Source organism: Lotus japonicus, chromosome 2, assembly GCF_012489685.1.
Source record: "Lotus japonicus ecotype B-129 chromosome 2, LjGifu_v1.2".
NCBI classification, from domain to species: domain Eukaryota; kingdom Viridiplantae; phylum Streptophyta; class Magnoliopsida; order Fabales; family Fabaceae; genus Lotus; species Lotus japonicus.
In genome coordinates, this window is record NC_080042.1 from 6,228,928 (window position 1) to 6,241,354 (window position 12,427).

Here is a 12,427-nt window from a genome sequence, read left to right on the forward strand (position 1 = left end):
TATAAGGTTTTACATATACGTATTATGAAGGATAAAGGATAAGGATTTACCCCAACGAAATGATCTTTATTGACAAGCACAATCGGCATGAATTTGTGTTCTTCCACTAGGTCCGCCTTTCCCTTTAACGGATAAAAAGTGTTGCATCCAGTATTAGCAATAGTCAACACTATGAACTTATATGTTGTGGAAATAAGGTAGGCCATATTTGGTATCATCATCCACTTGTCTTCACCTACGGGCTTAGTATCCTTAACTGTTAGAGCTAAACGCATTTGGTTAACCTCGCTGGCTCCAAACATGTTGATGTACATATTAGCATCCGAATCAATCTCCGTCAGAAGTTCCCTACGTATAAGTGGCCAATCGTCTTCTGCAAGACCCTTCAACGATGCAACACATCTATATCCACAGTGGCCATCTCCCTTTACATTTATAAAGTCAACAACGAATGGATGAAACTCATCAGGGATTTGTTTAAGGTAGCGCCGACGTAGGTAACTACTCACAGGCTTCTTATTCTTTGTACACACCATCCGGATCAGAGGACTTTGTACCTTAGAAGCCTTAGAAGCCGTAGAAACCTTAGAAGCCTTAGAAGCCTTCGAAGCCTTAGAAGCCTTTTGAGACCTAACCTTTGGAGAAGGTTCCTGTAATGGTGTCGTGTTGCTATCACGCCATGAGCCCGGATACTCCTTGTCAATAGTCTCCCATCTACAAGGAATGCGCTTTGTAGAGGTCTCACCACATCCCTTGGCAAACTTCTTGGGCTTGTTAGTGGATCCCATTGGCCTACCCCTTGTTTTCTTCTTTGTTGGAGCGCACATAGAAGTCGTTTCTGGATAAGTAATCATTCTAAGGCTCTCAATGATCGACATTCTAACTCCGTGAGAAGACTCCTCGAACTTGGTTCGTAATTTATCAAATTCAGACTCAAAACTCAAACCCAATGTTGGATCCATGTCACGGTCCGAAGAATCCCAAGTCAATTTCCTCCAATGTGGATGAATTGCAAGTAATGGGACAGATTCAAACTTCATGAGCTCACAAGCACATGGTAGTCCATGGGTTCTCCTAAGTACACATTCACAGTATATACCACCAACCCCAATCATGCCAATTTGAGTCTTCTCTTTAACAATAATGTGCAATGCGGCTCTAGATACAAACCCGCGCAAATGCTTATAGAACGGGTCATTCAAAGAATGCTCTGTGACAAATATGCTGAGCTGGAAGGACTCCTTTATCTTGTCATGCTGCATGATAATAAGCTTGTTCATCGCAGTCCACGCAATGACCAAGTCACCCTTACTGTCGGACAATAGTTTCTTCAGCTTTGAGTGTGCCCCCTCAACTCTGCGCATGGTATAAACATGAAATAAAAAAAACAGAAAACATTTTGCCAAACATTTTACAGTTGAAGTAAAAAAAGTGAAGGATAGCAACAAATTACCTGTTTGTTGTCGTGCACCCCATGTGCATACAAGTATCAATCTCAAACTTCACAAACTTGCTTCTCAAAGGCAACCAGTTAGTCTCAATGTAAGTCCAGAGCTCACCGGTATTCGACATAGCACCCACAGCTTTATCATACTCAACCTCGTTGGCAGCATACATCAACCGATTCCATCTATCAGTAATGTCTTCACGTGTCTCAATGTCTTTCACAAGTTTCTTCATCTCGCCAGTTATACTCTTAAGTACATGAAACTGACATAGAAGACAGCGAGCTGCGGGAAAAACAGTTTCGAATGCTTCCATCAAAACTTGGTCTTTGTCTGTAACAAAGACCTTCGGCAGATTGTCCTCATTAATGATCAAGTCTTTTAATCTATTCACAGCCCAAACAACCTCATCCTTTTGCTCATTCTGCATGTACGCAAAAGCAATTGAGTATGTCAAATTTGTCGACGTAACCCCCACCATCTCAAGTAAAGGGATCCTGTACCTATTGGTCTTGTATGTACTATCCAGAATCACAACATGAGGAAACTCATTGAATAAGTGAATGGAATCAGGGTGTGCCCAAAACAAAGATCTGACCACATCAGTACCATCCTGCACCCTAGACCAATGTGCGTATTTGTGTTCTTCCAACAACTTCATCAAGTGTTGCATCTCGGTCAACGATCCCCTCTTCAACCTGTTGTATGCTTGCTTCTCATTGTAAATCTGTTTAATTCTAGTCAAGTTGGTTGGGTTGTGTTTCCTTATAGCAATCAAAATATCACTGGCCTTGACCCTTTCTTCAATCATTTCTCCCACCATCGCCTTTTCCTCTGGATTTAGACGGCCAACATATGAGTGACCCTGCAAAACCTCAGCAGTGTCATGATTATGGATCCCACTATGCACAAGCACCGTCCACATTTTATCTTTATTACTACGCCTTGCCCTTAGCCTGAATGGACAATTACACTTCTTAGTTCCAGTCCGATTTCGCTTTAACACCGATGTGGATGGTTTATATTTGCCGCCATGCTCACATCCTAGTGTCATCACGGCCCTCCTTTTGTCAGATCCATAGTCCGACTTCTGAATAATAATAACATAGCCATGCTCTTTACCTACAGCTTTGGCCCAATTAACAAGATCTTTGGAGGATTCAAAAGCCTACAACATTTAAAAACTCAATTAAGTATACATCGCATGACCTACACATAGTGCCTAACTTGTTAAATTGAACAAAACTTACTTGGCTAGTGGTGAAAGCTTTTGTAAGATCCACAGAAGGCACAATCTCCATATTGGACCTATTTACTTCCTCAGGTATCATTATGCTGCAATCAACAAAATAAGCTCAATCAATCTAAAAAACTTTGTTTTGTCCGCACTTTAATATGCGGCAGCACATATTTGCCTTCCGCAGTTTAACTGGCGGACCTATTATTCCAACATATCACTTTCCGCACGTATGTTAACAGGAAAATCAATTTTATTTAGATAGTAGCAGTACCAAAACTTAAGACGATTGAAATGACTAAGTTTTTTTGACTTCCGCTAACAAGTTAGCGGAAGGTATAAATTTAACACGTCCGCACGTATGTTAACGGGAGCGTGTAATTTGTTTCATTCCCGCAGTTTTAAGGGCGGGACTATCCAGTTACGTCAGAAAGTCGCGAAATCGCGATGGAAGCTAAAAAAAGCTGAAAAAAAGCTCGGAAAAAGGTAAAAACTTACCTGGGTAAGCTTCTATTCTTGACTTGAGATCACCCAAAAGAGCTTGGGGGTGGAGGAGTGGAGGAGTGGAGGATTAAGAGGAGAGTGAGGAGGAGGGTGAGGAGGAAGAAGGAGATGGTGTGTGGGAAGTAAAAATTAAATATTACCTTTTTATGTTTTTTTTACTAAGGGCATTGTTAGAATTTTTAAAAAAGGAGATGGCGGACTTAACAAAACAGGGCGGCGCAAATAGTCTCTGCCTATCCTTTATTATTCTTTCCATTTTTCCTCATAGCTAGCTTCTCTTATCATCAATTTTTTTCTTTTTCCATTTGAACAATTTGTCCTGAACAATATTCAACTCAGTTGCGACATCACCAACGTCTACAGGTCTTATGAGTGCAAGAGTGTGGCTCTTATCCCACGTAATAGATCTTGTGGTTTACTTCAACAACCCATTTCTCACGACTCTGCTACTTAAAATCAAGAAGATAAATTAGTGTCGTTAAGTAGCCTTGCATCCAATATTCCATAAACTGCATTTGGCTCGTCCTTAATGCATCATGCATCATGCCCCTGTTCCAAAAATGAAAGGAAGATAAATTCTTTCTTCTAGTTAATTTCTTCACTAAAAAATGTGAAAAAATCAAGAACCTCCTAGCGAGAAGGGTTGAAACGTTTTGAAGTCTTCTTCCTCTAATCCCTTCAACACTATGGATCTCAACAAACTGGATGAATTTCTTTCTCCACAAAAACTTTCGCATCTTCTTTGTCGATGTACCTTGGAAGTCTCCACTAGACCATGACCAGTCCGTGGACGAGGATTCAGTACTTTGACGAGACTTCTTTTAGGCTCCTCGATGAAGAGGATCCAGCGACTTGGGAGGTAAATCACCTTTTCTGGCGCGCAACGTAATTTGTGTAAGACCCTAACCTTACTTATGTATTGCTTAAGTGATTTATTGAATAAAAGTGAAATTTCTAGTGAAGTTTGATTTAATTACTAAACTGTCCGTGACCTTGTGTGAATTTTTTAGAGGTCTTAAAGACCTAATCTTGAAAAGCTTCCTTCATGAGAGGTGTATCTCTCTGAGTTAGCTAAATTCTCTCATTGGTTTCAGGTCATTCCGACCTCTGTAGCCCGAGATAGTCTTGTTTTAGTGACGGAAGGTCAGGCTGTTTTGTACTAGCAATTTTGTTAGAAGAAAGTTCTTAAGTCCGAAATTGTTTCTTTAAAAATCAAGAGAAGGAGTTTGCCTTGATTTATTTGAGCCTCTTAATCAGTAGTTAGGAGAGTATTTAGTTGGACTTGGGCCAAGTTATGAAGGGAGAAGAGAAAAAGAAAACCTAGCCCATGATGCATGCTAGTCGAATTTCATGAGGAAGGAAGGAGGGAAGGCTTGTTTGACTTGGTTGTGCTGAATTGGTTGACTAATTAGCATAAGTCTAGAGAAGATAATTAGGGTTTAAGGCTCATGATCAAAGGCTGATCAGTTTTGAGACAAGGATTAATAGGAAATTAAGTGCCATTAATGCCTTGTTCCCATTCAAAAATTGTGAGTTGTGCATGCCCTTGCTTGTGCATGTTTTGGCCGTGTATTGAGGGGAAAAAGGGGGATCTTTGCTTCAGTTTCGAGAGACCTATAAGGCTGAATGAAAACCTAATCAAACACTCTTGTTTTGCCCACACAATTCAGAAGTGAAAAAGAAAGAAAAGAAGAGAGAAAGGATGAGAGAGAGTGGCGGCTAGAGAGGAAGAAAGGAGAAGAGCAAAGAGTGAAAGCAAGTGTGATCAAGAGGGAGAGTGTAACACCCCGATTTCCAGGTGTCACTTTAGTAACCAAAAATAAACTTTACGCGGAAAAACAGGTAATTTTTTTTTCTTTCCTTTAAATCAAAGCGATAAAGAAGTAGAGACAATACCCAACAACTAAACTAACCGATATACAAATATATATACATCTGTACAGCCTCGGCTGCACTCCATGTCACGCGAAGCCGCAGTGACTCCAAAGTAATACGCCCGCAGGCAAATATACAAACCAGAACTGTGAGTAAAAGTATCCAAATACAGTTATCCAAGAGAAAGTCGGCACTCAAAAATGGCCTGAAAGGAAGACCCCTATACTCCGACAGACTCTCTGTGATCCTCCTCAAAAGAACCACACAAAAAGCCACACATCGGAACCTACCCTGTCCCAAAAAGAAACTGACGATCAGAGCTCTACACAAAAAATGTCACTAATCCTAACCTACCCTCCCAGCTCAGCTCACCAATCATCCTCCTCCTCATCGCTGCTCGGCGAGTAGCTCTCCCCACTGCTCTCGGAGTCAGAGTCGGAATCCACCGTAATCATCTCGGTGTCCAAATCCATAACCTCCCTCCTCACTGTCCTGCGCACCGCCCTAGTCGAGCCGGTCTCCACATCCACCTCTCCTGTGAGAACATCCTCCTCCTCCACCCTCATCAAGGGGTCCACACGGTAGCCGTGCGGTGAAGAGAAAGATAAGAGACGTGAGACAGATGGGACAACAGACTCCCTCCTCGGCTGTACGAGCCTAGAGGACGACGCCACGTCGGTAGAAGCGATGGCAGTAGCCGGAGGTGGCACAACAGGTGTAGAAGCAGCAGCAGGCTCGATCTCCTCTGGGTCCTCCTCAACAGAAGGTGAAGTCGGAGGTGGTGCAGGTGGTGCATGTCCAGTGCCTGGTCCACAATGAACTGAGGGCGGCAAGTCAAAACTCAGCTCCATACGCCGTAGCACTCCGCTCGTCAGGCGTCCTCGCTCATCCGTCCGGTCCTCCATGACCCTTCCCCTATACGTCGCCCGGTGACCAGCCACATCGATCACCCAAGCGGTGGGGGCATCCCTATCCAGTAACTCATATCTGATCCCCCCCGAGGGAGAGACCGTCGAGAACCAGTCGGCCATCGACATCTGGCAGCAGGCCGACCGCCCAAAGACAAACACACAAACAAAGCCAAGGCGCTAGGGTCAACTCACAGCAATAAGTACATATACACACAACATGTGACAGGGTATATATATATATATATAAGTTGTTATATAAGCATATAAGTAATCCTAGCATGTTATGGCTCTAACACTACTTCAATAAACAAACAGCACACAGTCTCAGTCAGCATGAATGTATGCGTGAATGCACAATATGAATCCGGATTTGTGACGCGTTCCCGTTCGCCACAAGTGAAGCATTTTCACTATGGATGGACCATTCCCGTTATCCATCCTGGATGAAATCCATCCTGGATGAACCATTCCCGTTATTCATCCTTGGTGAACCATTCCCGTTATTCACCGAATGATGAACCATTCCCGTTATTCATCATTAATGCAAGGTGAACCATTCCCGTTATTCACCATGATATGCACAGGTGAACCATTCCCGTTATTCACCCGATTGAATGCAACGTGGTTAGCCAAACAACGAATCGCCCTTACCACGAAAGTGTCTAGCTCACAACCCAATCTCAACCAAACCCAATGAGTTAGTGTCGGTCAATACAACACAACTCGGAGTAAGTGTCGGTCAATACAACACAACTCCAACAAGAAAACACAAGGGTCTAGTGTCGGTCAATACAACACAGCCCAAACAACAAGAGCACTAGGTGTCGGTCAATACAACACGGCTTCACAACACTCCCCAAGAGTACTAAGTACTCGGTGACTTCAATCATCACCATAGCTCACCTTAGTGGCTTTCCCCAATTCCAATAACTCTCAGCAAAGGTCGACTTTTCCCCGTCTTTCGTAAATATTTTCCCCTTCAGTTCTCCTATGCTTAAACGTTAATAAAAATTGTTTCAATTCGAATTAGTCAAGTTATGAGTTTATTTCTCAAAGTCTAAGTTTCCCAAGTCTTTAGTTTTTCAAAGCTCTATCATTCTAAGTTTTCAAAGATCAACCACCCAAAACACATTTCCCGGAGAAAGTCTAAGAATTCCAACATATGGCTAAGTCTCAAACCCCACATTTGGACTTGCCTAGGGTTGTTCATCCAACCCGAAATATCAAAGATCACCAGATCAATGAATCTCCACTCCGAAATTGCGTCAAAACGCTCAATCCAACAAAGCACAACATCACAACATCAGTTCATCAACATAATCAACATCAAAGTAAAGCATAAGTCGAATTGATCGACGCCTATCATGCATTCATAGCTAATATATATGTAAGTTGCCCTAACCTCGAGCTGTTCCAGCTTCGAAATCAAGGTTGTCCTCAAACAGTTGCTCTGAATATTCCAAAGTTCCTTCAACTGAACCTCGGAGAAAAACAAAGCAGAATTCAAACAAAATCGATTAGTTCGATCGCAAAACAATACATAAACGATAGACAAAGCATCAAAGCTTCAGAATACGACAAACGTGTACGAAAAGACAAGTTTTCGAAAACGAAAAACTCCCCTCCCCTTAGGAAAACCCACGGCCATAAGGAGAAAAGGGCTTCGGCTCTTTTTCTTCGATCAAATCAGTTTACAAGGTAGTTTTAGAGTAAAACTAAAGCAAAGAAACTGTCAGAACAATTTTCGGACAATCGGGCCGAAATACGACTACGCAGGGGCATTTTGGTCCAAAATAAAGGCTCAAAACTTCAAAGTTATCAGTTCTGAAAACAAATTTGACAGCAACGATCCTCATGACATCCGTGACAACAAATCCTAAAGGCACGAAGTCAGATTAAGTCTTTACGACAATAAAGTTTCGAAATGTGAGACAAAAAGAGTTTTGAGTCAATTTTTCAGATCCTGGACAAATGAATCGAAATCAGAGTTTACTGACAGAGGTTTTAGACTCAGGGAAACATAAGGAACATAACCCAAGCGAGAAATCAGAGAAATCGGACAATTTTAGAAAAAGCTCAAAACTTAGAGCACAGAAACGACTTCAGAAACGCAACAGAAACAACAATCAGAGGCAGGATTCATGATAGTTACCTCGATACCTATAAGTAGGGACGAACTGCACGAAGATTGGTCAAGGTTTCGCGAAATCTCCTTCTCCCCCCAAGCTCTCCACAATCTCGGCCAAAATGGTGAAAATGAAGAGGATATTAGCTTTTTCGCCTATTTATAGGCGGGCGAAATCGCGGGAAAATGAAAATTTCGCGATTCTGATTTTTGCAGCACGATCACCGTGGAATTCTAAGAGAGATTCTAGCGTCAGAAATCCAGAACTCAAAACAAACATCTAAGATTTGGGAAAAACGATATCGAAAAACTCAAAAGCGGTGTCGGTTAATCTGCCCCGAAAAACTACTTTTTGCTGTGATGCTCAGACGACAAAACTTCCAACAGAAGAAAGATTGGAAATGTCGAAACAAGTCTGGCCACGCGGACGGAATCTTCGTTAGAAGTCCCGAATAGAAAAAGTCTTCATCCATTGCTCGAAAATAGGGTTTCGAAGCAAGGAAATTAGCATCGGCGGACATCCGAAAAGTGAAACCTATCGTGCGTACAGTCCAGAGTTCCGAAATGAAACGCTGGTCGATGGAAAAATAAAGAGAATCTTTAAATTTTCCGAGAGTTCGAAATCTCACTCAAAACGTTGCTTTAAGAGCGAAATAGCCTATTCTGGACACGCTCGCCCTAAGGCAAGTGTGCAGACGACTCGCACTAACTCCGAAAACAACTACGCAACATTCCTCAAGCAATTCCTGAACTTTCTTCTTCATTAATCTTCCTCAAACATCAAACTCCTGTCACGCTTACACTGATCCTACGCGTGAATCGGAAACTAGCTTGTTCTGAAAATTCAGGTCTTACAATACTCCCCTCCAAAAAGAAAGTTTCGACCTCGAAACTCAGAGTTCAGCAAAAAGTCCGGGGTACAATTCCTTAATCTTATCTTCCAATTCCCATGTAGCATCTCCCGTATCCTTGTTCCATATCACTTTTACCAACGAAATCTGCTTTCCCCTCAGCTGTTTCACTCTCCTATCCCCAATACTCACTGGCGGTGCCTCAAAGGTCAAATCATCCTTCAGTTCAACGTTGTCTGGCACGATCACATGAGTCGGGTCTGGAATGTACTTCCTCAACTGCGACACATGAAATACATCATGAATGTTGGAAAGAAATGGCGGTAGTGCAATCTGATACGCAACTGGTCCAACACGTCGAGTGATTTGATAAGGCCCAATAAACTTTGGCGCAAGCTTCCTTGACTTAATAGCTCGTCCAACCCCCGTAGTCTGAGTAACTCGTAGAAACACATGGTCACCTTCCTCAAACTCTAGGGTTCTACGTCTCTGATCAGCATAGCTCTTCTGTCTGCTCTGTGAAGCTCTCATCTGTTCTCTGATCTGCTTAACCTTCTCAGTCGTCTGTTGCAGCATTTCTGGCCCAATCAACAAACTCTCCCCATCTTGATACCAACACAAAGGTGTCCTACACTTCCGACCATACAAAGCTTCATACGGTGCCATCCCAATGCTCGCATGGAAACTATTGTTGTAGGTGAATTCAACCAATGGCAGAAGATCATCCCAGCTTCCTCTGTTATCTAGCACACAAGCCCGTAGTAGATCCTCTAGCGACTGAATAGTTCTCTCTGTTTGCCCATCCGTTTGTGGATGATACGCCGAACTCAACCTCAGCTTGGTTCCTAACGCATCATGAAGAGCTCCCCAAAAGTGCGAAGTAAACTTTGGATCCCGATCAGACACAATACTTGTCGGAACTCCATGTAGTCTCACAATCTCCGCCACATAGATCTCAGCCAACTTCTCCACATTGTAGGTAGTTCTCACTGGTAGAAAATGCGCTGACTTGGTCAAACGATCTACAATCACCCAAATCGAATCGTGTCTCTTCTGTGTTCTTGGCAAAGCCACCACAAAATCCATGGATATACTATCCCATTTCCATTCTGGCACGTCTAAGCTCTGTAGCATACCAGCAGGTCTTTGATGCTCTACCTTGGCCTTCTGACAAGTCAAACATGCAGCTACATACTCGGCCACTTGTTTCTTCATTCCTGGCCACCAGAAATTCAGCTTCAAATCTTGATACATCTTGGTCATTCCCGGATGAATACTCCATTTGCTCCTGTGCCCTTCATCCATGATCAGCCTTCTCAATTCTGGATTGTTGGGTACACAAACTCTGTCTTTGCATCTTAAAATATCATCCGTTCCGATCTTGAATTCCGGGTCTTTCCCTTGAATCACTAAGTTCCTCTTCTCCAGCAGAAACTCATCTTGCAGTTGTTGCTCTCTAATCTCTTCCATCAGTCCACTGGCAATTCTGATCATACCGAACTTCAACTTTCCCTCAGACGGTGTCACCCCTAAACTCATATCTCGAAATTGTTCCAGTAACTCCAACTCTTTAACCATCATTGACGAGACATGCATCTTTCTGCTCAAAGCATCAGCAACTACATTCGCCTTCCCAGGGTGATATTGCAACGTAAACTCATAGTCTTTGATGAACTCCATCCATCTTCGTTGCCTCATGTTCAACTCCTTCTGATCAAACAAGTATTTAAGGCTCTTGTGATCGCTAAATATCGTGAAAGTACAACCATAGAGGTAATGTCTCCAGATTTTCAGCGAAAACACAATGGCAGCTAACTCCAAATCATGAGTCGGATAGTTCTTCTCATGAGTCTTCAACTGTCTCGAAGCATAAGCCACCACTTTTCGATGTTGCATCAACACACATCCCAAGCCTTGATACGAAGCATCACAATAAACCTCATAAGGTTCCTCCGGTTGCGGCAAAATAAGCACAGGTGCCGTCGTCAAACATTCCTTCAGAGTCTGAAAACTTGCTTCACACGCCTCTGTCCATGCAAAAGGTTGATCCTTCCTCGTCAGTTGAGTCAAAGGTCCAACAATCTTAGCAAATCCCTCAATGAAGCGTCTATAGTATCCAGCCAAACCCACAAAACTTCTGATCTCCGTCACTGTCTTCGGTTGCTCCCAAGCCAAAACAGTCTCTACTTTCGCCGGATCCACAGCTATGCCTTCCTTTGAGATAACGTGGCCTAAGAAATTAACTTCCTTCAGCCAGAATTCACACTTGGAAGGGTTCGCATACAGCTTCTTTTCTCTCAACACTTGTAGAACTTGGCGCAAATGTCCTTCATGTTCCGTTGCATCCTTCGAGTATATCAGTATATCATCAATAAACACCACCACAAACCGATCTAGGAATTCATGAAAGATGCGGTTCATGTAATCCATGAAGACAGCAGGTGCATTTGTCACTCCAAACGGCATCACTAAGTACTCGTAGTGTCCGTAGCGTGTTCTGAATGCAGTCTTCGGTATATCCTCAGTCTTCACTCTGATCTGATGATAGCCTGATTTCAAATCTATCTTCGAAAATACAGCAGCCCCTCGTAATTGATCCATCAAATCATCTATCCTCGGCAACGGGTATCTGTTCTTGATCGTCGCCTTGTTCAGTTGTCGATAATCCACACATAATCTCGACCTTCCGTCTTTCTTCTTAACTAACAACACTGGCGCTCCCCACGGTGAAACACTTGGTCGAATGAATCCTTTTGCCGAAAGATCCTCCAACTGAGATTTCAACTCCGCTAACTCCGCAGGTGCCATACGGTAAGGTGCAATCGAAATCGGTCCAGTTCCGGGTACAATGTCGATCACAAACTCCACATCGCGTACAGGCGGCAGTCCAGGTACATCTCCAGGGAAAACATCCGCAAAATCTCGAACCACCGGAATACCTTGAATATCCGATTCCTTCTTCCCCTCCAGACTTAGCAATGAAAAGTACTTCTGAGTGCCCTCGCTCAACGACGCACTAATGTGGTTAATAGAAAGGTACTCGAAAAGATCCGAGTCTGGGAACACCACTTTCTTTCGACTACAGTCCAAAAGACAATGGTAGTGGGATAACCAATCCATCCCGAGATTACATCTAGGTTTTTAAGGGGTAGACATACTAGGTTGGCATGAAAAGTTCTATCTTTTATACTACTGAACAGTGCATGCATGCGGCATTAGCAATTAGAGTCCTAGCAGGTGTAGTTACCATAAGATCAAAAACTCAAAGTAGTAATAGGCAGATGTAGTCTTGATACGCAATCCTTAGAGATAAATGAATGAGTTGCACCAGAATCAAAGAGTACAGTTAGAAGATTACCGTCAATTTCACATTCCCCTCTGATCAACCCATCAGCTCCTTCAGCTTCTTCTCCATCCATTGTATACACTCTTCCCTTAGCCACTGGGCGCTTCCCACTAACAGCATTCACAGACGGTTC

The 12,427-nt window shown here is 42.9% G+C and overlaps 1 protein-coding gene across 1 annotated transcript; it reads right to left on the minus strand.

Moving 5' to 3' along the window:
- Window positions 1-163: 163 nt before the first annotated feature.
- On the minus strand, window positions 164-2,776 carry LOC130735978 (protein FAR1-RELATED SEQUENCE 8-like). The gene is made up of 4 exons (XM_057587841.1): window positions 2,696-2,776; window positions 1,454-2,613; window positions 285-1,356; window positions 164-169 (listed from the first exon to the last, which is right to left on the minus strand). Exons 1-4 carry the CDS (start codon window positions 2,774-2,776, stop codon window positions 164-166), a joined length of 2,319 nt encoding a protein of 772 aa, XP_057443824.1.
- Window positions 2,777-12,427: the final 9,651 nt, after the last annotated feature.

Coding starts and splice junctions, on each gene's coding strand:
- LOC130735978 (XM_057587841.1), bottom strand. CDS start 2,776: ATGATACCTGAGGAAGTAAATAGGTCCAATATGGAGATTGTGCCTTCT. Junction 2,614..2,695: donor AAGCTTTCACCACTAGCCAA/GTAAGTTTTGTT, acceptor TAAATGTTGTAG/GCTTTTGAATCCTCCAAAGA. Junction 1,357..1,453: donor GGGTGCACGACAACAAACAG/GTAATTTGTTGC, acceptor TACCATGCGCAG/AGTTGAGGGGGCACACTCAA.